Raw genomic sequence first — 26,775 nt, 5'->3', positions numbered from 1 at the left:
CTATTTTTGTCATTTGTTTCAAGGATGTTCGTAATTGCTTGTAGAGCTTTTTTTTCTCCCCTGATGGCTTTTTTAAACTCCTTGTCAGATCTTTCCAGTATCTAAATATTGATGTCTGTTGATTGTCTTTTCTCATTTAAGTTGAAATTTTTCTGGTCCTTGGTATGATGTGTGATTTTTTGTTATATCCTGAACATTTTGGGTATTATGTTATGACTCTAGATCTTACATAAGTCTTGTGTTTTAGCAGAAGGGGGAGGTCCTGTTGCCAGGTGGAGGTAAAGATTCACATTCCCCACTCCGTGTTGGGTAGGGGGTGGCTTATTATTGGGTGGAGGTAGGATTTTGGGCCTCAGTTGACACCTCCCTGGCTGTGAGGGTGAGGGGGAAACTTGTTACTTTTCCCTGCTTGGCCTCCACTGACCCCACAATTAGTGGAGGTACTTTTTATCACTGGACTGGGACCAGTTCCCATCTCTGTCTTCTGTGATACCAGACAGTATTTGTGAGGGTGGGGTAGGGATTGAGGAACTTCATTATAGCCAGCTGAGGGTGGACACCTAGGGTCCTCACTCAGCCTATGGAGGTGGAATGGGGCTGTGATTTGTTTCCTTGTGTTTGGCCAGATTAGGGCAATTGTTGCATTTCACTAGAGGGAGCAGGCTTTTCCTGGAGTTTTTTTTTTTGTTTTTTTTTTTTTTTTTTGGTCTGTTTCTTTTGGCAATTCTGGGTTGCCAGCTTCTCTAGTAACTAGCCCAGGATACATGAGGCAAAACTAAAACCCAGGAAACACTGCCTTATAGTTCCTTGTATCCTGAGGTCCCTAGCCCGTCTGCATCCTTCTCTCCCCTTTCAGTCTTTGTGTTTATTTTATGTATCATGTTCAGGGTTTTTAGCTGTACTCAGCAGGAAGAATAGAGAGAACTGATGTACTCCCTTTTAAAAATAATTTTTGTGATATGATTTTAATTAACACTGCTAGCAATTTATATCAGAAAAAAATGTTTTCTAATCCTTAAAACAATAGACTTCCTTTGCTTATGAATATTTTAAAGCCCAATTAAAACATAATAGAAGTGTTTAAAATAAAGAAAATAGGATACTGTAAGCCATTAAGATATTGTAGATGTGAATTTATTGGCATGAAAAGAGATTCACAATGCAATAGGTGAAAAACAGGTTTCAATGTAATATGTTTGATATATCACCTATGTAAGGGTGTATTTAAAAATACACGTGCATAAGGGAAGATTTGGAATAATATAAAGGTATATGTTTCTGGGAAGATAGAATTTTGTGTGTATATTTTCTGCCTTTTGCTCCTTGAGCCTTTTACTTCTCTTGTAGAAAACATTGATTTTTGTAATAAGAACAAAATATAAGTTCTACATTTATTTGTAGTGCATAAAATATATTTCCACAGTATTTTTTCTCATTGAGATATTGTAATTTTTTTTCATAATTCACATTTGTTTCAGAATTCATAATCAACTTAAGCATCTGTGGTCATTGTATTCAATATCTTATAGGTTCCTCTACCTGGCATGAAATGGGTAGATAATCACAAAGGTGTTTTTAATGTTGAAGTTGTTGCTGTTTCATCTATCCATACACAGGTAAGTGAGTTTTAATAATTTTTGTGATCAGATTTCACTTAAATGAATTGAACATTTTGTCCAGAACTTAAATCAGTTTTGTCTGCTATAAGATTTATGAGACTATATATCAGTTAAAAATGTATAGGTTTGGAAGTTACTTTTTAAAGGAATCAATAAAATATTTAATATGAACAAAAGCAAATATTTTGCTTTTCAAAATGTTATTGACTTCATTTTGAAAATTAAGTGATTTTTTTCCCTAAGTTTCTAGAACATAGCAGAATAATTAGAGTTGAAAAACCATCATCCAGCTCGTTTTATTTCTCATAGACTTAGATATTTCAAATGGAAAGGGTTCTTAGGGATCGCCATATTTTTCACTATATTTCTGGAATGTGCCAAGCTCTTCTCAAAGCCTTTGTATTTACTCTTTCTTTAACTGGAATGCTTTTCCTTCTCACATTCATTTGACTTCTCTTCATTAAGGCTTCTCCTTACCTCAGAGAAGCCTTTGCTGGTGACTCTTTTAAACATAGCAGCTCCATCACTCTGTATCATCTTACCCTGCACTCCTTACTGCTTCTTATTTTCACTTGCATGCTGTTGCACTTTTGCTTTCTGTCACTGTGTGTGTGTGTGTGTGTGTACATATAAATGCATTCATATCCTTTGTTTATTGGTTCTTTCCCCCATTAGACTGTAAACTCTGTGAGGTCAGGGACGTTGTTACCTGTGAAGGAAAGAGCCTGCCCTTAAAGAACCTTACAGTGAAATAAGGGGAAGTGCAAAAATAATTATAATAAAACTAGTATTATGTTAGATATATGAACTAAATCCTTTCAAGTACAGAGAGAGAGTTGTTTGTTTTGATGGGAACTGAGTTGTTGCATTGGTGAGTAGGCATTTACCATACAGAGAGAGGGTAGACAGTGCAATTGATAAAAAGCAAGTGCAAAGAGGCAGTAATCTGCTGAAGGAAGGGTAATTAATCTGGTGTGACTGCAATTTAAAGTATGTGAGAAATCATGGTATATGAGCATAGAAGACCAGGCTGGTAAAAGATTATGAAGGACCTTGAATGCCACAGAATTTAGGGTGTATGGTGATTTCTAACGTAAATAGTAAATGTGAGAGAAGTAAATTTGGGAGCATACTAAGGGAGAGAAATTATGGGGCTATAATGAGTTTATTTTTGAGTTTGAAGTGCCTGTGCACTTCAGATGAAGATGTCCTATAGGCAGTTGTAATTAATTAGGAGTTTAGGATTGGGGGTAACAGAATAAATGTGATAGCTGAAACTGTACTAGTGAATGTGATTTTCCAGGGAGAAAATGTAGAGTGAGAAGAGGCGGGTGTTCAAAATGGAATATGTGGGTTCTCCAACTTGAAAAGGCAAGGGGTGGTATGCAGGGGTTTCCAAGGCCACCTTTAAGTTCTGTTATTTTCTAGCAGAACTCACGGGACTCAGCATATAGTCATATTCACAGCTGTGATTTATTTTAGTGAAAGATATAAAGCAAAATAAGGTAGGGGGAAAGAGGTCAAGTCTGGGGGAAAGAGGTCAAGTCTAGAGGAAATAGGACACAGGCTTCCAAGAGTTTTCTCCTACTGGAGTCATAGAGGATAAGTTGAAACAGCATATGTGAAATGTTGTCTACCAGGGAAGCTCAGTTCCCAGAGTTTTTACCATAGGCTTGTCTCGTAGACACCCTCTGCCTAACACATACCAAAATCCTAGATTTGCAAAAGGAAAGCAGGTATTAAGCATAAACCATATTGCTTGCACAAACAGTTTAGGTATAGTGAGCAATCGCCTATCAGTGGGAACCCTCCTGAAATCCAAGTTCCCAGATGCCAGCCAAGGGCCAACCTTGTAAGCAGGCCTTTGAAATGTCTTAAGCTTGCTATGTTAACTCTTTTCTGCACAGTGAGGTAGGGAAAGTAAAAAGACAGGGTGCTCTATATCATGTTTTAAAACAACAGCAAAGGACTTCCCTGGTGGCGCAGTGGTTAAGAATCCTCCTGCCAATGCAGGAAACATGGGTTTGATCCCTGGTCCGGGAAGATCCCACATGCCACGGAGCAGCTAAGCCCGTGCGCCACAGCTGCTGAGCTTGCACTCTAGAGCCCGCGAGCCACAACTACTGAGCCCGTGTGCTGCAACTGCTGAAGCCCATGTGCCCTAGAGCCTGTGCACCACAGCTACTGAGCCCACATGCTGCAACTACTGAAGCCCACGTGCTCTAGGGCCTGCGTGCCGCAACTACTGAGCCCATGTGCTGCAAATACTGAAGCCTGCATGCCTAGAGCCCGTGCTCCGTAACAGGAGAAGCCACCGCAATGAGAAGCCCATGCACCGCAATGAAGAGTAGCCCCCGCTCACCGCAACTAGAGAAAGCCCACGCGCAGCAACGGAGCCCCAATGCAGCCAAAAAAAAAAAAAAAAAAAAAAAAACAGCAAAAAGGTAGTATATATATTTTATTTAGCAGTATGCAGGTAGATCCTAGTAAAATAATGCTCCAGTGGAGTTTTTACTTTTCTGTTGTTAGATATGCTTATGTTTCCTATAGACCTTATTCTTCTGATAATGAGAAGGTTGACAATATAGTATACTGTTTAAATATATTCCTTCCCTTAATAAAATTATTCTTAATATCACATGATATCTTCTTAAGTATACAAATACATTATTTTTCATGTTTTTTTGAATCCTGTAATCATTGTTAGTGTTCTCTTTTTCTAGTGTTGGTAATATATTTATGTTTTACTCCTGACTTTGTTTTTATGGAAGCAGGTAGATACATGTATTGTCTTAATGTAACAAAGAAGGATTTGGGGCAAAATATTTCATAGAGGTGATTTAGAATCTATAGAATGTAGAGGAAGAATAGAGTGGAAGTGTCTAGTGTGTAGCCCCCTGACATTCACAGTCCTGTGACTGAAACTCAGAAGTTTATAAATTTTACAACGCTGTAATATAATTTTATCATGTATTATAATCTTTTTTAAAGGATCAATTGAAGACAATAAATGTTTTTAATGATGTTTTGTACTTTGCTTGTAGGCGCTTTGAAATTTACTGGATATATAGTTAGAATTCAGTAGAATTATTTTTATTCATTTAAAACATAAAAAATTAGAACAGTATTAAAATTATAAATGTGAAGTTGTTTAGCATTACTGCCTTTTCTTAAAGTTTATTTTCATTGTTAACTAAGTGAAAGTCTTCCCAGAGTTTCAGTAGCCTTTTTCTCACATCCATTGGTCAGAACTCGGTCATCTATAGGTATAAAGGAGGCTCGAAGAGCACGCACATTACTGCTTTAAATAAGATTGTGGTTCTGTCAGTGTAGAAGGAGGTTAAATAATAGCAGTTAGGATTTAGTCAGGAGATGGAAACTGCCAGTAATTTGAGTGGAGAAAAATCTGCAAATAAATAATTGTTAACTAAGTTAAAGGTGATTCACTACTAAATGGGTTAAAAGAGAATTCTGATTGTAACAAAGATAGCAATTGCAGAAAGTGGTAAGGGAGGATGGAACCTAGAAACCTAGAGCAAGGTCTTGAAGGATGTGAATCAGACCTCTGAGGAGAGGACACCACTGCTACAGGAGCCCAGTGCCTGCTGTGCTGTAGTATTGAGGAAGCTTGGTAGAGAGGTCCTGCTGTGGAACTGTGAGAGCCACCACTGCTGCCCATGTCCCTCACCTCTGAGCCACAGCATGCACGTCTACTCGCTGCCATTAGGAAAGCAAACAGGAGGAAGAAGATTCCCTTCTAACTCCTCAAGCCTAGCAGACTGTTTCCCATACCCTCTGTGGTCAGAGCCTATCACAAGCCAGCTGACAAAGGACAAATGTAGTTTGAAGAGTCTAGCTCCAGAATTACAAAATGTGGAAAAGGTGGTGGGTTTGGATGGAGCTAAGAGGTAATACATTAATAATGGGCTCAGGTAGGTTGCTAACACACTCGCCATAACAATTGAGTTCTAAAGCAATAATGCAGACTCACACTGGGAAAAAAAATCCTAATATCAATAGTTTTTTTGAGTAATCAATAGTATTTGAAGTGGCCACTTTACAATAATAGCTGAGAATAGATGTAGTATTTAATTGGAAACAATGTTTGTATATACTAGTATGTACTTTTTTGTATTATCAATTAATATGAGATATCAGTGGTCCATAGTTTGGGGAATGTATGAAGTTATAATTGTTTAGTGCCTCTGTTCATTCTTTGTTTTAGGATCCTTATCTTGATAAGTTTTTTGCTCTGGTGAATGCTCTGGATGAACACATGTTCCCAGTCCGAATTGGAGACATGCGAATCATGGAAAATAACTTAGAAAATGAATTGAAGAGCAGTATTGCAGCATTGAATTCATCTCAGTTGGAACCAGTGGTCCGATTTCTTTATCTTCTGCTTGATAAACTGATACTTTTAGTTGTTAGACCTCCTGTCATTGCTGGCCAAATAGGTAATTTACCTATGTTGGGGGAATCATGAAATTTATCATTCAACATTTCTAACTTTTACAGAAATAGAACCATGATTCCTTTTTGCCATCTCTGTAAGGACTGTGTTTGACTTTGTGGGGCGTTGTTACTTACTTGTTTCTAATGCTGGAAAATGATAACTTTTGTTTCTATAAAATGTGCCATATAGACTTCTACTCAAATTATGAAGACAAATTTATTTATTCACTCACCAAATATTTATTAAGCACCTAATATGTACCATACAGTGATAGGCACTGACCAAGGCATGGTTTCTGATTTTAAGGATCTCATAGACTAGTTAAGACAACATGCAACTGATAAATCATATTGTGTTTTACATGACTTATAATCTACATTTTCACTCATCTGCTATCCTCTACTTAATATAGCTAATATTTTCTTCGTTGACTCAAAATCTCTATCTTCTTTTTCTTGTGAGTTGTTCTCGAAAGAGAGGTATTCAGGTTTCCTACCTTTTTTCCAAGATTCATTCCTTTACTTTTGCTAACAGCTTCCACCCAATCCTGCAAAGTAGTTGAGCTTGTGAGAAATTTCAGCTAACTTGTTATAGAAATTTCGTATTAAGTGGTGGCACAAAGGAGAGTAGTATTCAACTCCTTGAGTTTTTTTTAGGGACACTTGTAAGTAGAGGTAATTCTTGGGTTGAGCATTTAAAGATGAGTAGGAGTCTGACAGGTAAATAACTAGCCCAAGGAAATGAAACAGTGTGTGTATAGTACACAAACAGATAAACTAACTTGGAAATTTTGGGGGAATTATAAGTAATTAGTTATGAATTGGAGGGTTAGTGTTTAGAGATGATATTGGTCGTAGGGGAGATGAAGTAGGGTCCTTGACACATTAGGAAATTGGACTATTATTCTGTAAGGATCAATAGCCTTTGAAGGGTCTGGTCTTAATTAGAAAAGTAATGTGACTAGGTTGGCTTTTATAAGGATGATTTTGCACGGAGGTAGATTGAAAGTGAGAAAATCTGGAGGCAGGCAGACAGATTTGAAATCTTGAATTTTATACAAAAAACTCTGTGGTCCTGATAAAAGACAGTGATGGTGGGATAGAGAAGACAGGGTAGTTTAAGAGATACTGAAGAGATGTTGTAGAGAGTAATGTTACCGAAGTCATAGAAGGTTTTAAGAAAAAAAAGTTAACATCGTTCATTTTTGTAGATTGTATAAGTAAAATAATCACAATAGTAACAAACATTTCCCCAACGCTTACAGTGTACCAGGAATTGTGCTATGTACTTTATTTATATTAATGTATGAAATCTTTACAACTCTAGGTATAGGTATGAATTTCATGATTTCATGAATAAAATGATGAACATACGCTTAAAAATTTACCTAAAGATTCAAACCCAAGCAACTGACTCTAGAGTCCCACTCTTATCTACTATACTGAAGAAGTATCCACTGGTGAAATTAACAAGAATAGTCTTGGTCAAATAGTGAAAGTAGAAACCAGATTACAGAGAATTTAGTAGTAAACAGCAGATGATGAAAGGAATGCAAAAAGCTTATACTGTTTTGAGAAGTTTAGTTAGAAGAGGAAGCAAGGTTGATTAGGGCATAAGAGTGGAGAGATTTGAGCATGTTTATATGCTTTGAGAATCTATATAGAGGTGCAAGAGGGTTTAATTAATGAAGCAAGCATGTAGGACAGAAATTAAGGTGGATAGATCATTCTTATGTAGGAGACGAGCACTGCTTCCTTTGGAAAGGAACTAAAAATTGTTTCAGATTCTGATAAATTTATAGTAAAAACTTCAGGACTTTCATGCTCTATAAATTTCTACTCTGAGATAAAAAGGAGGATTTGTGGAGAAGGGAGTAAAGTGGACCTAGTTTTGAGAAGGATTCTGATGGTTTGGAATAGCTACTATGAGGAAAAGGAAAAGGAGTCAAACAGGAACACAGGTAGGATTACTAAACCCTGCTTAGGTTTCTCTCTTTCTAGTCTCTCTTCTAGTTCAGTATATATAGATTAATCTTCCTAAATGACCACTCTATCTGATATTTCCACTTTTAGGAAAACTTAATTGGCCTCATTATCTGTTCATAAATTCCTGTCTTGATTAAAGAAATCATAAAATGTGAGGCGCTGTTGCTCAGAATGGCTGTTTGGATTATCCATTTACTCACTGAGCTACCAGAATTTCCCAATTTTTGCAAAATTCTTGTTATATACTGACTTGAATGGCTGGGTAGGTGTTACTTAGCCTGGCATTTAATGTGCTATAGCCTTACCTCAACCTGGTTTTCTACCCTTTTTTCCTTCTAATCCTTTTACAGAGCTACTTACTTCAATTAAGTTGCTTATCAACTCTTTTCTATTAAGTTAATATTTTTAATAATCTACTTTTATTGGTAACTTTTATTTTATAAACAAAAGTAACATGTGCTCAATGTATGGTATTTAGTTTCTCAGAGTCATGTTTAAAATGAGAAGTTACTTCTCAAAGGTTATATATAAGATAGATTTTTTACTTATCATGTGCTTTGTATTGTTTTACAAAGTAGTGGGTACTGTTTGATGATTCTTTTTTTCTCACTAAGCAAAGCCACATAGTTTTCATGTTAAATTATTAAAATTAGTTTTTTCTCATTTTTTTAAAAGTATTTTTGATTCAGTTAATACAGTATTATAAATAGATACCATAAAATTAATATCAAATATCATCTTTATATGCTTACTGTGTGTAGTCACTATACTTAATGCATATAGTGAAGGCAAAACCTTGATCTTTTTGGAAATTACAGTCTAAAAAAGTTAATGGAAAAATATTTTCCTCCTTAAAAGTAAATCTAGGTCAAGCATCATTTGAAGCCATGGCATCAATTATAAATCGGCTTCACAAAAACTTGGAAGGAAATCATGACCAGCATGGCAGAAACAGCCTTCTCGCATCATATATCTATTATGTTTTTCGCCTACCAAATACTTACCCTAATTCACCATCACCAGGTATTTTATTCTTTTTACTAAGAAACTATCTTGCATAGATTATGTGTTCATAATAGGATTGAAATAATCTTGTAGTCCATGGTGTGATGCATTTATTCAATAGCAGACATTTGTTGAATGCCTGCTAAGTGCCATGGACTATGCTATGTACTGGAGTTAAAAGGATAAATAGGTTATATTTTAAAGCATCATTATTTATACAGCTTCCTTTAAGTTGAATTAGAGAGATCTTGGTTGAATTAATTTTTGGAAATGAACGTTGAAAATAACTTCCGTCTCTGAAAGCATTTTATCATTCCCAGTTAAGATAAATAATCTAGAAAAATGGTACAGATGAACTGGTTTGCAAGGTAGAAATAGAGACACCGATGGACACCAAGGGGGGAAAGCGGGGCGGGGGGAGGTGGTGGTGGTGAGATGAATTGGGAGATTGGGATTGACATATATATGCCAATATGTATAAAATAGATAACTAATAAGAACCTGCTGTATATAAAATAAAATAAAATTTTAAAAAAAATTATGTTGCATCGCAAGGCATTATGGGTAAAATTGGAAGGAAGAGTATTTAAAAATCCCCACTGAGGTTCTCTGAGTCTATTTGAGGCTAATGCAGTCATCTCAGCTTGATTTATGATTATGTAGTCTGACGTATGAACTGCTGTTTGTAAACAGTTTAATAAAAGGCTATTGCTCCAAATTCCAAATTAGCAGTGAGGGTGATTTCTATTAGAAAAGACATTTGTGGAGGATTTTGTTCTTGATACTTAATAAAGTGAGTTCTTTTTCTCAGTATAATACATGCTGTTGACTTGTGGCTCAGCTCTAGGGACCTGATGTTGTATTCAAAGAATAAAAACATATCTCTGCTCATTGTTTATTTACTACATTTTGGGGTACATATGGCAAAGTTGTTTTCCTTACAGTTCCCAGTTCAGTTTTTTCTCTTGATTACATGCTAAAAATATGTGCATAAAGTTCCCCAATATCTCAGTTAAAAAAAAAAAGATAAGATAAATAGGATAAATAGAATGTTATATTTGTCATTCAGAGTGCTATTGGACATTAAAGAAGAAATATGATGGCTCAGTAGTTTCCTGATAACCCTGTGAAACCTACAATACTATAAAAGATTATCCTCTAGAAAAGTTCTGATCTCTTCATGGTCAATAAAATCATACAGCCTTTTTGAATATTAGAGCCCAGAGTAGCCACTTGCTTTTGTTTTATATGACATAGGTGGTAGTGGTGGTGGTGGGGGATGACTTAGTTTGAATCACTCTTTAGTTGTTCAGTTAGTAGGTTAATGATTATGTTGTGCATACCTTTCAACCTGTTTACATATTTGTCTGTATGAGTCATCCATCCATCACTAGTGATAATGGTAAGTGCCCTTTTCAGCTGTTGTCAGTGTTAACATTAATAATGGTGACAAGTAATTATGACATTCACTCTGAAAACTAGGCATAATAGTAATCTCAGTTTTAGCACATTTTATTTCTTAATTGAAACAGAGAACTAATTGACTCTTATAGTCTTGTTCATAATTTCCTATCTTGATTTCTAAAATTATAGTACTTGAGTCTCTGAGTATATAAGTGATTGTGGACTGTATATAATGCTACTCCTTTTACTGTTCCATTCAGAACACTATTAGAATTTCACAGATTTTGCAAAATGTCTTTTTTACATGCTGACCTGAAGACTATAAACTACTTAGTTGACAGGTGTGTGTCATTTGCAGATATGACACTCAGAAAGATTTCTTTAAAAACGAAAAATGGAGATACAATTGCTGGGTATTTTACGTTCATAGACCCTGGTTGAATAATGGTATCAGGCTTGATTTCAGACAAAAAAGGGATTCTTTGCTTTTTTTTGTATAACCTGGGCTTTTAGGAGAATTATCTTTAGTATACATTTATGTATGTATATTATAAAGATGCCATTTTGTTATAGTTAAAATTGTCACTGATAAAGATAGAGACCTAAGCCGTAGTTTCATTTAAGAGATACTGACAGGAAATTGGCTCTCCCTCTTAGTGACTGTGTTTCAAGGGGCAGAGCAGGAGGGGTGGGAAAAAAGGAAAAGATATTAGCTGGAGCATTTTGGGTCTTAGATACCCTCATATATAAGGGAAGGTTACATTTGTGTATGTTTCTTATTACTTTTGTGTTTTTTTGTATATATAATACATAATCATAGAAACATTGAAGAGATAATGATTGTATTTATAATTCACATGGTTTTGTCAGCTGCTGTAAAATAAATTATCTTTGTATAGCTATCACTAGGTCTGGAGTGTTTTTCTTATTTATAGTATTTTCATTTAGAAATAAAAGCAATTTATGATCTTTGTGGAATTTTGTAAAGTGGAAGAGATTTTTTCAGGTCCTTTGCTGATTAATTTTTTGCTTAATTATATGTTATTTTATATACAACTCTAGGTCCTGGGGGTTTGGGAGGATCAGTGCATTATGCCACAATGGCTAGATCTGCTGTGAGACCTGCAAGCCTTAATTTAAATCGTTCTCGGAGCCTTAGTAATAGTAATCCAGATATATCTGGAACTCCCACGTCACCAGATGATGAAGTACGGTCAATCATCGGCAGTAAGGTAAACTGAAGATATGCGTCTATAAATTTGGTTTTCAGTTTGTGAACAAATGAGAAATGTCCAATTGTTTTACTTTATTTTTAATTTTAAAATGTATTTGAGTTAGTAATAAGAAAGAAATTGTGCGTTTCTATTCTATCAGTGAACACATAAATGTTTGATGTTTCTATTCAATGTTTTTGCTATTACAAACTGGTTTGTGTGCTCTGCTCAAGAATATCTGCCAAATTAAAAAATTTGTGCAGGGTGACCAGTCACATACGACTCATTGTCTGTCTGATTATCATGTGAAAAATGGTTAGATTGATTTTCTAGAGCATTAGAAGAGACCTGTGACTGCTGTGTAGTTGGGACATATTATCAACTTAAAATATGAGCCTCCCTTCTCCAAAAATATCAAGAACAATGATTAACAATTAACAGAGCTACATTTCACACGGAAAACTCTATGTAAGGTGCACCAGGATTAGAAAAATATGATTTATTTAATCATGGTTAGTGATTTTCCCAGATGATAAGGGAAAGGCCAGCCAGTATAAGATCCAGCTGTATTTTATGTAAGCATCCATCTTTATTATCCCCCAAAATATACTTAAGGAACAAGTAGTCATTACCTTTCTATAGTTAAAGTACAAAAATAACTCAGAGTTTGAAAATCAAACTGGAAAAAAAGAACAGTAAGACTGAGGCCAAGAAATCGCATTATGTTGGGTTTTGACCAAACCATTTTAAATTGATTTTTTGCTATTAGAAAGAAGGAAGATACCTTTGTTACGGAATCATAGCCAACTTTTCTTTGGCATTTTAGTCTGTTAATTAGGATATGAGGAAGAATTAGCAAACATGTTTTGGGGTCTGTGTTTAACCCTTAGCCTGAACTAAATAGACCTTTTTTTTTTTTAATGATCTGAGCTTGTTTTTGTGAAATACTTGAATATAGATCAAACACATCAGAATTACTTAAATCTACTCATATAGTTACAGAAATTTTACATTCAGACACTTCTAATAAACTTTAGCATTGCGCATTTTAAAGTACGTTTTACGTAATTTGAAAGTAATTTCTCACAGATCAAAAATACGTTTTTTAAAGTAATTTCTTACAGATGAAAAAAATATTTTGTAGCCTTATAATTTAAAAAATAAACATGAATTTCAATAACTTAAAGATCCAAATAGGTGTTACTCTAATTAAACAAACTTTCACTTTTTGTGAGCTTTCTGAGAGAATGATGTTCAGGTGTATTTACATGGATGCTGCAGAGTAACCTGAGTAATACAGCAATTACAAAAGAGACGGCTTTTCTCCCTCCACATATCTTGCCATGTCTAGGAAGACAAGGTTTTTTATCCTTGTCTTCATTCTTGATTTTTTTTTATTGTGATGGAGGTAATACTTAACATAATTTATGTACTGTAAGTACAGTTCTTCAGTGGAATGAATCTCATTTGTGAATTATAAGAAATTTTCCTATTAAAGAGCTATAGTTGCCATTTTTCTCAAGGTTCTACTTTTGAAACATCTCTTAATTTCTGTAAGATTTGCATTATGCTTCATTTAGCATAATTCTAGAGTTTTCCTTTATATATGATGTATTTGTAGATTATAACATCAAGATTTAGAACAAAAGTGTACATGTATTGGAATGATTATTTGTCTTTTTTCAAGTGGTTCATAAAATGGGACATAATAATGATGTAAACTTGCTTCTGATATTATGATATACATAAACTTTTGAGAAAGCCGTCATAAGGTGAGACTTTGTCTTATGACAATACAGTCTTGTCCTAATCAAATTTTATTCAAATGGTTTTTGTATGTTCTTTTTTTTTTTTTGGTTTCATTATTTTTGATAGCTACCTACCTTCATTTTGGACTATCATTTAGTCATAATCACAAATAATAATGGTGTATAATTTTATCTCATTGAAAAATTATAAGGAATCTGAAGTTTATTTATAGCTACTCTTCATTTATTCTGATTTTATTGGCTTGGAAATTAGAGAAACTCTTCTTTAATGATTTTTGTCTTTCACTCTGCCTTAGCCATGGTCATACCCTTAGTCTTGTCATGATGAATAATTTTAATCCTCATAATCTCAATTTCATGCATCTTATTCTCTAACCATTAGCTTATATTTTTCTGTCTAGTACCCCAACTCCAACAATTTCTCTGCTCGGCAACCTCCAATCACTTGATCGTATGACCTTTTTACTGTACCTCACGCCCCTAATGTTCTTTCTTCCAATTTAGCCAGCTTAAATTCCATGATCAATCATTATAATTATTACCATTATAAACAAACGTCAATTCCCTTATCTTTCCCTTACTTCATTTTACTTGCTTAGCCAAACCTCAAACCATAGCTGAATTCAGTTGACTGCCTGTGCCCTCAAACATGATTTGAGAAATGCCATGATAACTGGTCTCATTTGAAATTAAAGGCCATGAACCTCAAGAGAGCCCTTAATGCTGTCAAGCAATTATACTATATTTCTTCATTCCATTTACTTTCCCATTCTCCCAGAAAAAGGTTTAATGCCTTCTTTGGTACCTCAAACCCTCTAACAGCTCCCCACCAATCCCCCTCCTCACTTTATCTCCTACTTCATTAAGAAAATTGAGGCCATCAGAAGAAAACTTTTGTCACCTTTGACCATCACATCTACCTACCCACTACCATCTACTACTACCTACTACTTAAAACTCTGCTATGGATGAACTGTCCATTTCCCTAAGTCCATTCCCTGTTTGTATACAACCACCCATCCCCTTTCACCTACTCAAGATCCTCACTCCAGCAGTTCTTTCATCACTCTCCTACATCATCAGTTTCTCCCCATCTCCTAAATCAACCCATCCCATAAAATGGGATAAAAAATAAAAATTTTTTTATTTCTCCCATAAAAAAAATCTCCTCTCTAGTATTTCTGCTGGTAGCTTCTTCATCATTTCTCTGCTACCTTTTGTAGTAGAATTCCTTAGAAGTGTTTTCCATACTTGCTGTCTCCAATTCTTTTACTCTCGTTCTTTAACTCCTGTTACCCTACTTCAAACATATTCCTTTGATCTTCCTCCCATACTGCCCTTCTAATGCCCCCAGTGCTCTCCTTGTTCTTAAATCCAAAGGTTAAGTCTCAACGCTTGGCTGACTTTACCTTACAGCAGCTTTTGACACAGTTAATTCTCCGATTTATTCTATTTACTTAGCTTCTAGGGCACTACACTCTCTTGATTTTCCTCTGTACTGATTACACCTTTTCAGTCTCCTTTGTAGATTCTTCTCTTTCTGATCTCTTAATTTGGAAGTGCCCCAGGCCTCTGTCCTTATTTCTTGTCTTCTCTTGTCTTGTTTTCTCTTTTCTCTACACTCACTCACTTCGTGATCTTATGAAGTCCTGTTGTTGTAAGTATCACTTTATGCTGATATCTCACAAAAATTGTATTTCAAGTACAGATATCTCTCTAGAATTCTAAACTCAGCTGCCTTTTGTAAATCCTTTAGTTCAGATTTGCATATATGTTAAAGGTAGAGCCACTTCTCATCACCTCTAGTACTACCATTTGGTCTGAACTACCATCGTCTCTCACTGAATTAATGTAATAGCCTTAAAGATGGTTTCCCTCCTTCCAACCTACACTCACTTCACAACATAGCAACCAGAATGCTGCTTTAAAAACTTAAGTCACAAATAAACAAAACTTAAGTTGGATTATGTCATATCTCTGAGCAAGATCCTATGACTAACTCCTTTACCTCCTTTAAGTCTGTACTCAGAGAACTACCTTCTCCTTGGGGTCTACTCTGAGCACTTATTTAAATGTATAAGTGTGTCTTTCTCCTTAGCCTTGTCCCGGGGACTTCTTATCCCCTTACTCTGTTTCTGTGACTCATAACATTTACTACCTTTTAATGTAACATATAAATTAGTTACCTGTTATGTTTATTTTTTAGTGTTTGTCTCCCTTTATTAGAGTATAAGCTCCATGAAGGCAGAGATATTTGTTCACTGATGTATCCAAAGCAACTATAATATCCAGCATATGAAAAGTACTCAAAAGACATGTATCCAAAGAATGAATGTTAGTAAGCATTGAGTATCTCTAGCAAGAGTAAACAACTTTTTAAAAATTGAATTATGCTTTTGTTTGCCCTCTTGCTATCAGGATTAATTAAATACTTAAAGATCTTAAGATATTTGGTTTTATGAAAGTTTTGGTTAGACTTCATTTCCTAATACAAAATGCAGAAATCCTGAAGTTCTAAAATACTATCAACAGGCTTTTATTACTCTAGTGGCTATAAAACCATATTTGTGAGTTTTTTTCATAATTATTTTGCCAAAACTGATCTTTCTTTGTCCTAGCAATGTTCTTTTAACATTCAGTTGTGTAAATATATGGTTACATCAGGTTTGAATTTTATTGCTTTTAAGCAAATGCCAGTGCAATTTTACATTGATAATTAGTTTCTTTCTAATGTATCATCTCCTATTTTTTCATTTATTTTTCAAAAACTGAGAGCTTACTGTGTGCATAGCTTACTAAATCCACTATGCTGAGGATTGTATTGAAACATGAGTATTGATGTCAAGTCAGATATACTGTGAGCCTTATTCGGGGAAGGAGCCTATCTATACCTAAGGGACAAAACAAAATAATAATGTTACAGAGATTTGGCAAAAACAGAATAAAAACACTTTCATGCACATGTACACACATTTGATTAATCTCTTCTGTTAGTTGGAGATATGTAAACATAGTTATTATATTAGTAAATATCAGTGATGACTTTGCTTAACTAAGGGCTGTTTGATATAATTCTTAGCTGTATGACATTTAAATTATGGAAATAATTTGCTTTACAAATAAATTGGCCACCAGTTTTCTTTAAACAGTTGGCTTTGACTTGATGTGATTATAACTGTTCAGTGCCTCAGTATTTTGGATATAATGTATAATTAATGGCACAAAGAGATTTATTGTTTATTCTCACGTTACTCATTAGCATGTGCCTTAGTTTTAAAGGAAATTATTAAGCAAGAAGTTAAAAAGTGAACTTATGAGTACGGCAAAGTTATTGTTTCTCTTTTTGTAGAAATTTATGGTAGAGAGAGCACAGTTGTAATTTTGCAGAAATTAGATGCTTATATTTTGTTATTTTTGTAACATGAGTAGTGACATAATTTGGGAGACTGAAAATTTTTGTTTTAACTTATCTGAAAAACATATTGTGTGCTGATTTGCTTTTATTTGAAATAATATAATGGGGTTCTGAGAAGTCTTTATTAATACCTATAAAATGGGGTATTTTATTTTAAACAAATCTATTGATTATGTAATTTTATGAGTATTTGAATATTGCCCAATTTACTTTGCTAGGAAGCATTTAAAAAAACATGTATGGTGGCAAGTTTTTGTTAAAACTATTTTTTAAGAGTTTACTATATTTGAGGCATTGTATTCAGTGATTTACTTCCATTATTTACTTTGATCTTTACAGTATGAGGGAGACATTTATCATTATTCCTATTTTGTAGCTAAGAAACTGAAAAAGAGATTGGGTAACTTACCTTAGATTTTACAGTTAGTAAGCAGTAGAACCTGGATTTGAATTTTAACTCTCATCTTACACATTGAGTGTCAAAAATGAGGGGAAATGGGTAGTTATTGTATCATCCTTTCAACTTCTTTGTATTTTTGGAAAAAATAGGGAGAAAAGGAGGGGAAATATTCTCCCTAAAAGCTAAGCCCTTGAGAGCTAGTAGTTTGTCTTCCCTCTTTCCCCCTCCCCTTTCCTCCTCCCCTCCCTTTCCCTTCCCCCCTAGCTCCTCCTTCCCATAATATACATGCATGGGCCTCACTCCCAGAGATTGTTATTTAACTGTTTAGAGGTAGGGCCCTGCACATTTGTGGTGATGGTTGTCCTTAACCTTCCCAGCTGATACTAATGTCTACATAGAGTTGATTACCACTGTTTACTCTTTCTTTTCTTTTACCTATCCTTCTTTGGCGCTTTCTGGTTTGAGTTCATACTCAGGCCCTAATATTTTTAGTTGGCTTGTCTTGTGTTGTCTTCAGCAGTCCTCTAAAAATCTCTTATACCTTGCTCAGTTCTATTTGTAGGTTCCCAGGGCCCAGCCCATGTTGCTGAATCTGGATTTCTGGGGGTAAGGGCCAGAATCTGAATTTTCTAATTCAGGTGATTCTAATGATCAATTTTAAGAAATTGAAGTAAAGCCCCAGTCCCCTTTACCTGGGATCATAATAACCTCTTTCAGAGAAGACAGACATAATTCACTTCTGGTCATACACATTAATAGCATATTGAATTAACTTCAAATTAATGATAGTGATGATGAAGATACAATTCCTACAGACAGCCCCAGCATAATGTTTTTCATTACAATTTTTATATAAAAAAGTAGCCCATTATGTTTAATTTCAACAAGCACAATAAGACTGAGCACAACTCCAAATCTACCATCATTTTTAGGAAGGAGCAAATATCGGGCATCTTTTTTTTTCTTAATTTTTTACCTAATTTTTCTTATTGGTCCCTAAAAGAGGAGGCAAGTTCAAATAGAATTGTGGAGTATTGCTGCACAGAAGTTTTCAGTTGATGACAGATGGAATAAAATTAGTCTTTTAGACAAGATTGGAATGTTTTTCTTCTTCCATTTTTTTTTTTTTTTTTCTTTTCTTTTAAACCCTAGTTAGATTTAGAGGAAATTGTCTGTTGCTAACTTGTACCATCTTTGAAGAGAGTTTGGGGGGATGGTGCTGTGGGATCTTTAGTTGTTGATACTTAAAGGTGATCCCTTTATATAAAGAGAAATTACCTTTAAATGCTATACTTAATTTTCTTTGTGATTTTTAAAAAATTATGTAATGAGATAATTTTGATGAACTAATATTCTATAGATGCCTAAAATTTTTGGTTGCTTTAACAGTACTAATTAAAAACATGTTTGCATTGGAAAGTCTGGATTTCTTTAAGAATATAGCATGCCACATGTAATATTTCTTTCCTTTCCAACTGCTTTCTATTATATGCTTAGGGTTTAGACCGCTCCAATTCCTGGGTTAACACTGGTGGTCCAAAAGCTGCCCCATGGGGATCCAACCCCAGTCCAAGTGCAGAATCAACACAGGTGGTGTTTATATTAGAGGTTTCTTTATTGGCTGCTGATGTTTCCCTTTAGAACATTACTTTTTAGTATATACTATGATTTCAGTGGCTTGCTTTTTAATAATTAAAAAGTGTGTATTTTTGTTTACTTAGCACATTTTCCAACTGCTATGCATGAATACCACCAATTGCACCAGTAATACTCTCCTTTCCTATTTCCTGTCTCCTTCTCCTTCCCTCCTGTATACCCCATTGATGTTTCAGTGCCTGCTGCTTATGCAATTGATGGCTTTGATAACAGTTTCTACTTTTGGGGTAGCGCATCTTTAGTAGGAATTTAAAAATTTTTTGTGTGGAAAAAACCTGACAGTTTTCCATTCGCTTTTGGTTTAAAGTGTAGCTATTGTATCATTGTCATTTAGCATTTACTATCTTGTCATTTTCTTCATAATCACTGACTAGAAATATTGGTAATAAGCTGAAATTAAATATGAACAGTATATGATCCCCATGCTGTAAGATTAAGTACCAGAAGCAAAAATCTGTTTTAATCTGTACTGTGTTGCAAAGTATGAAATTTGTTGTAACTTATTTGTACTAGGTTTTGCTTACTTAAGTCTAATTGCTTGATAGCTAATACTGCATGATTCCTCAAAATATACTTCTCATCTGTGTATTGGCTTTGGAGGACAATGCTCTCGTTCTTCAAGAAAAATTTTAATTGCAAATTTATTATAAATGATTTATATTTAATATAGTATATGGCTAACCTGAATCGTAATTTTTGATGATAGTGAAACATGAAAGAAATTATTCTAAACTTTTATTTTTTTAATTAAATATAAAATTCTTGATTTCTCTTTTTGGTCCGAGACCCGTGAGAAGTATATTTTTACTTTTTACATTTTCTTACTAGATACATGCATGTGTATAGATCACACAGATAAAAGTTTCATTCTTTGCAGCACTCTGAATTTATATAATCATTCAAATACTTATCTTTTAAAGATAAAATAAACAGAAGCCATTTTGATACTTCTAGTGCATTGTCATTAAAGCAACTTAAAATAGTGAAAATGGGATGAGCAATAAAACAGATGGCTGTTAAAATGACAGTAAAGCTCTATGTAAAAAATTGTATATAATCCTTGAACTGCATAGTCATCCACAGCAGACTTTAATGGTATCTCGTCATTCATTCATCTTCACTCCATAGGCTATGGATCGAAGTTGTAATCGTATGTCTTCGCACACAGAGACGTCAAGTTTCTTACAAACATTAACGGGACGCTTACCAACTAAAAAGGTAGATTCATATGAAGATAGTCCATGTAGGGGGAAAATAATTCCAACAATTAAATAGATGTAAGGATTCTTTACATAACCAGTATGAGATGTTACAATAATTGCACTGTTTTAAAAAATACATTTGAGCAAGCATTGCTTGTCTGATGTCTTTTTGGGCATACCTCTCCATTGCAAGCTCTTTTACATTATTATAATATTTATATCTTTGCAGATGACTGTTTTTAGAGTTTAGTGCATTAAATTTGATCATTAAATTTTAGTACCAAAAAAATTGTATCAACTCTTAATTCTGTTTCTGTAACTGCTTCTGTTTTGTGTTTTAAATCTCCAGGGAAAGGAAGATGAGTTAGAAAAATTATCACTCTTAGTAAGATATGTTGATTTGCTTCCCTTATGCACAGTTTTGTTAGTCCTTTTTCATATTAATATACACTATTGTGCAAATGCTTTGTATGCATATCCATTATAAGGCAGGAAATTTCTGCTATTTTAATAAAAAGACTTTAAATACCTGAAAACTTGAAAATTAATGGCTGATATCAAAGTTTAAATTTTTAAAGGTATTTCCTAAATTGTACCAGCAAAGTTCATGAATGTATTTGCATATGCTGAAATATGTATGTAAGGCACAAGCCAGATTTTATTTGTAACTGTGAGTTTTCGGTCTAGTTTCTTTTTGCACGTACAATTTAGGAGCCTATTTCCCACCTGTCCTTTTAAAATTACATTTTACTCCAAGATAACATGTAATTTTTTCAGCTGTTCAACATGCCACTGTCTTACGTGTATAAATAGCCGTTTCGTTAATGGGTGTCCTCACTGCATCATTGAATGGTTCACATGCCTTATTTTGCTTATTCTCATTATATCTTCATTTGTACTTGCATTATTTGGTTTGTGTTACCAGCAGACCTGACACTGATAATAACTTTGGATTTACTTCTGGATAGCTATTTCATGAGGAGCTGGCTTTGCAGTGGGTTGTTTGCAGTGGCAGCGTTCGGGAATCAGCTTTGCAACAAGCCTGGTTCTTTTTTGAGTTAATGGTGAGCAAACTAAACACATTCTTTGTTTTTCTTATTAAACAATTTTGTGTTAGCTCATGATTTTATCCTAGAATCTTTTCCTATTGCCCATCTTATGGTTTTACATGTGCCTCCAAGACAAAATTACCTTTGCTACATCTCTAAATAAACACTGTGGACAATCAGCACAATTTAGATGGAGTTATAAAGCTAATTTAAACTATGTTTTTAGGGATAGTTGCAGAAGCTGTCTTTTTAAAGGAAACCTGTGATACATTCTTTCTTAGTCTGAACATGCTAGTGTATAATGGCAGTACTATTGATTTCATACCAGATAAAAAGAGCTTTATAGATACCTACTGCTTTTATGGTTAGAAAGCTCTTAGGGAAATGCCAGTCACAGCCAATAAAAAACAACCACACTTTCTACTTAATTCAGTAAATGATATTAAAACAAATAAATGAATTAATATTTTAATAAATATCTATATACACAGCATAAACACATATATACACAAAAGCAATATACATTTATTAAGTATGTACAGTATGGTAGCACAGCTCTATGGGCTAGGAATTACCAAGGCACAGAGAGATTAAGTGACTTGTTTAAGTATACATAGCTTGTATACAGGAGAGCTGTGATTCAAACTTAGGCATTCTGGCACTAGGGACCTTCCTCTCTAGCATCTAGAAAGCTGAAATCACTGAAACTTTTTCTTCCAAAAAAATTATGTAAAATAATAAATAAGAAACAAAGACAAAACAACAAAAAAGAGAAAAAAGAAAGAAAGAAAAGAAACAATGGACGTTTCCAGAGTATGCCATAGAATCATTCTCAGCATTGAATGTTACTTATGTTGAGGATTAGAAGACATTTCTTCTGCAAGTTAAAACTATAATGAGGTATCGCCTCGCACCAGTCAGAATGGCCATCATTAAAAAGCCTACAAATAATAATTGCTGGAAAGTATGTGGAGAAAAGGAAACCCTTCTACACTGTTGGTGGGAATGTAAATTGGTGTAGCCACTATGGAGTATAGTATGGAGGTTCCTTAAAAAACTAAAAATAGAGCTACCATATGATCCATCAATCCCACTCCTGGGTATATATCCGGAGAAAACTCTTAATTCAAAAAGTTACATGCACCCCAATGTCATAGCAGCACTATTTACAATAGCCGAGACATGGAAGCAGCTTAAATATCCATCGAGAGATGAATGGATAAAGAAGATGTGGAATACATATACATTGGAATACTATTCAGCCATAAAAAAGAATGAAATAGTGCCGTTTGCAGCAACATAGATGCACCTAGAGATTATCCTACTAAGTGAAGTAAGTCAGAAAGAGAAAAGTCAAATACCATATGATATCACTTATATGTGTAATCCAACATATGATACAAACGAACTTGTTTACAAAACAGAAACAGACTCAGACATAGAAAACAAACTTATGGTTACCAAAGGGGAAAGAGGGTGGGAGAAGGATAAATTAGGACTTTGGGATTAGCAGATACAAACTACTGTATATAAAATAAACAACAAGGCCATACTGTATAGCACAGGGAACTATATTCAATATCCTGTAATAAACCATAATGGAAAAGAATATGAAAAAGAATATATATATATAACTGAATCACTTTGCTGTAACCAGAAACTAACACAACATTGTAAATCAACTATACTTCAGTAAAAGATTTTAAAAAAGACGTTTCTTCTAGAGATTTGCTAATCTACAAAAAAAATAAATCAGGGACCATATGTAAGTGATAGGCAACTCATTTTTTTCCCCTAGAGAATAAACACCAAATTGTAATTCATGTGCTTTTAATATAAGATCAAAATGACTTTTTTTTAATAGTCTTACATGTATGTTCAGATTTCTTAAACATGAAATAGTTTGACTTGGCTCTGTTATTTACCAACTGTAAAACCTTGTCATTAATTTCCCTGAATTAAAAAATTTTAGTACCGTTAACACATTGTTGTAAGAATCCATATCTAAAAGTATTTGGTAAATTGAAACCACTTTAATTTTTCCCTAACATTTTATTCTTAATATCTAGTCATCAATATTTAATGTACACCCACCATATGCCACGAGATGCTAGGTGCTAAAGATACTACATGCAGTCAAGGTTTCTAACCTCTCAGAGCTAACAGTTGGGGGGACATGGAATGGCAGAATTGTTAAGTCATGGAAAGATTTAATTTAAAATAATTTTAAAGGATGAAATTTTTTTCTGTTGACATACCCATAGTTTTTTTCCCACTGATAGCCAGGATAATGTCATGAAGCTGATACAGAGATTGAGTTGTATTGTGTTTGATATTTCTCTAGCGCATACAAAATATTGTAGGGAACTTTTTCAAAATATTTGATGAGTTAAAAGTATTTTATCTATCTGTTAAATTACATGGTATGTTGACAAAAATAGCCCTAATGTTTAGAATCTCTGTAACTGTTCATTACATCCATAAGAAATTAAACGAATGGCTTATTTCTTTTTTCAGGTAAAGAGCATGGTGCACCATTTATACTTTAATGATAAACTTGATGCACCAAGGAAAAGTCGTTTTCCAGAACGTTTCATGGATGACATTGCTGCTCTTGTCAGCACAATTGCTAGTGATATAGTTTCACGATTTCAGAAGGTAACGGTAACTTATTTTTTTAAACTAAATCTGTGTTTCAAGCACACGTTAAACTATATTTGTTTTTCTTTTAATTGTTTCCCAGGACACAGAAATGGTTGAGAGACTCAACACAAGCCTTGCATTCTTTCTCAATGATCTGTTGTCTGTTATGGACAGAGGATTTGTCTTTAGCCTTATAAAGACCTGCTATAAACAGGTAATGTATAATTAGTAATAATTAGTAATCAAATAATTTAAATGCTGCGTTTGCTCTTTTAGGGCTGGAGCTAAGATATTTTTCAAGAACACATTTATATAGTGATGTTTTTAAAAAGTGGCATATTTTTATTAGTAAGGGAAAATAAATTACATTTATTAGGACACAGGACTATGGCAAGCTGCTGTCAGTACAACTGGCTTTTCATTGAGTTATACTGGCCCACTTATGACTCTTTGATTCTCATTCAGAAGTATACCATCAAGTCAGTAGTCTAAATGTAAAGCAGCCCCAAGATGCCATGCAAGAGTAGCATTTTTACTGAATGAACAGCTAACCCAACTTTTTCTGTTTTAAGTGATTTTTAAAGCAGTTGCATTTTGCTGTGTATTCCTCATGATGAAGCCCTAGACATTGTAGAGTTTAGAAGCATGAGTAGATGTTTACCCAAGTCACAGATATCATTATCTAGCTTTTTCTAAACTAAAAGTATCCTAGAAGTTTTCTACAAACAGCTGGTTTTGTTTTAAATTTTCTATCAAATGATTAATGAAACCTGGCTTTTAGAAAACATTAGTTATTTGTCCTGATAGACCATTTGGGTAGTGAGCTGTATAATCATCCTAGAATTACATTTTAAGGGAGCTTTAAAAATGTACAGATCTCTGTGTCCCATCCCAGCATTTCTGAGGAGTTTGAACCCTGGTGGTGGGGGTGGGAGTGTGGGAAACAGTGCTTATAAAGTACTCCCTGCTGGTCCACAGATTAGTTTTGGGGAACTACTGGTTAAAAATGCTATTTGGCAGTCTAATACTTAGAATTTTGAAGCTCTGTTCTATTGGATGCCATTATTGTATGTTTCTTTTAATAGAGAAGTTAAAACTATGCGTGGGCACTGATCTATTTGCAAGTATTTGCAACACTATGTATTATTTTTACTTTTTCCCTGAAATTTCATGTATTATTGCTCCCAAAACCTGTCCTGTCTTTATTCTTCAAGCATTGGCCTCCTACATTTGCCAAACATTAAACTAGACTCTAGGGATGCTAAAACTATTCAAATAAGTCAGTCTATATATGTCTCCTCAAGTAGCTAATGGGTGTAGTTGGGAAAATAGATAATTATAAATATAGGTTAACACAAGGTGCTGTAAAAAGAATGGATAATTTCTTTTAGGAAGTTATTTTGGTGGTATACTTTTTCTTCATAAAGTATATCTTTGAGAAGTGGAAATATTAACGCTATATTGGAAATATAAGAATGTGGCTTTAAGAATGCACCTAGTCAGTGGATTTATACAGTCAATCTTGTAGTTCCAAATTTTTTATTTTAAGAGTAACTTTGGAAAAAGCCGATAGTGTTATTTAAACCACAGAATTCAAAACTGCTCACTGAGTACTGTTCTTTAATTCTTTAATCCATCATTCTGGTTGGTAGTAGAGAAATGATATGTTCAATTGGTATTTTCTTATTTATGCGATGCTTACAAGGTATCTTCAAAGCTTTATTCATTACCAACTCCAAGTGTCTTGGTGTCCCTGAGGCTGGATTTTCTGCGCATCATCTGCAGCCATGAGCACTACGTTACCTTAAACTTACCCTGCAGCCTGCTAACTCCACCTGCGTCACCATCACCTTCTGTTTCTTCTGCAACATCTCAGGTATGCAAAGTGTATGAAAACAAATCTTTTTAAGTCCACACTTGTGGAAAAAGCATTCTAAACACTGGAAAACATGAAAAGTAGCACTGTTGAATAATAGCTGTGTGATAGGCTCCATACTAAGTGCTTTATAAGTATTAATCATTTACTCCTCACAGAAACTCTAGGAGGTAAGTTCTGTTATTATCCCCATTTTACAGGGGAAAAAAACTGAAACACAGAAACGTCAGTAACTTACCCAGGGTCACATATAAAAACTGGCAGAGCTAGGCTTTGAACCATGGCACGTGTTGGCTTATTCTAGGGCGCAAGTTCTAACCACTTTGTTGTACCCCTCTTACCGATTCATGCACAAGGGAGTGAATTCAGCTACATAAACTCACTTGATGTTTTCACAAGTTGTGTTTGTTTGAGGCAGACACAGACTGAGTTTGGGGGACAAGGTATTTATTAGATGTCAATACCTGTGAAAGGAAGGGGAATGAAACATAATTTAGCAGAGAAAGAAGTCAAACTGCAGTGCAGTCCTGGCAAAGCCCTACCTGCCTCTCTTGTATCCAGAGAACCCAAAGGAAACTAGATGGGTGTTTATGGGTTTTCACAGGGTGCCTAGTAGTTGCTCTAAAGATGAAGAAGGGTTATCGTAGCAGTTATTATGTGTCCTGTCATACAGATTGAAATGAAGCGATTCTGTGGTTTTCGTATCAGAGAAGCCTGGATGTTCCCTCCTAGTGAAACATCTTCTTGCTATATAATTCCTAAGGCAAACAAGCTACTTCCTTAAGCTCTTAATGTCTAAAGTCAAAGTGGATATGAACTCTTTATAAGTTTATTTTTGAGATATTTAATTCCTGAAAGTAATTCCCTACATTAGATCAATCTCAGATGTTTAACAAAATTTTAAACTTTACTTAGAAAGATTAGAAAACATCAGAGAACACCCCCAACTTTTCATTTTACCTTTGCAAAAATTCTTAAGGATCAGCCTATTTCCACATACTTTTACCTGGCTAGGACATACTTCTTCCAATAACAAATGAGGCTAGTCTTTTGCTCCCTTCCCCCATCCTCTGTCAAAGATG

The 26,775-nt window shown here is 34.4% G+C and overlaps 1 protein-coding gene across 2 annotated transcripts in view; it reads left to right on the top strand.

Annotated features, from left to right (window-relative positions):
- Nucleotides 1–26,775, top strand: part of DOCK7 (dedicator of cytokinesis 7) — a 187,591-nt gene that overhangs the window by 100,167 nt on the left and 60,649 nt on the right. Inside the window, exons 19-28 of one of the 2 annotated variants that reach the window (XM_068540018.1) lie at nucleotides 1,530–1,616; nucleotides 5,845–6,076; nucleotides 8,919–9,083; nucleotides 11,532–11,701; nucleotides 18,765–18,857; nucleotides 20,052–20,141; nucleotides 21,094–21,189; nucleotides 23,692–23,832; nucleotides 23,918–24,031; nucleotides 25,523–25,693. In XM_068540018.1, the coding sequence (XP_068396119.1) occupies nucleotides 1,530–1,616; nucleotides 5,845–6,076; nucleotides 8,919–9,083; nucleotides 11,532–11,701; nucleotides 18,765–18,857; nucleotides 20,052–20,141; nucleotides 21,094–21,189; nucleotides 23,692–23,832; nucleotides 23,918–24,031; nucleotides 25,523–25,693 (1,359 nt within the window). The remainder of the gene's footprint in view (nucleotides 1–1,529; nucleotides 1,617–5,844; nucleotides 6,077–8,918; nucleotides 9,084–11,531; nucleotides 11,702–18,764; nucleotides 18,858–20,051; nucleotides 20,142–21,093; nucleotides 21,190–23,691; nucleotides 23,833–23,917; nucleotides 24,032–25,522; nucleotides 25,694–26,775) is intronic. The other variant, XM_068540017.1, reaches the window with a different exon arrangement.

The sequence above is a fragment of the Eschrichtius robustus genome, chromosome 3, assembly GCF_028021215.1.
Source record: "Eschrichtius robustus isolate mEscRob2 chromosome 3, mEscRob2.pri, whole genome shotgun sequence".
NCBI classification, from domain to species: domain Eukaryota; kingdom Metazoa; phylum Chordata; class Mammalia; order Artiodactyla; family Eschrichtiidae; genus Eschrichtius; species Eschrichtius robustus.
This window is presented reverse-complemented; position numbering and strand designations above follow the sequence as displayed.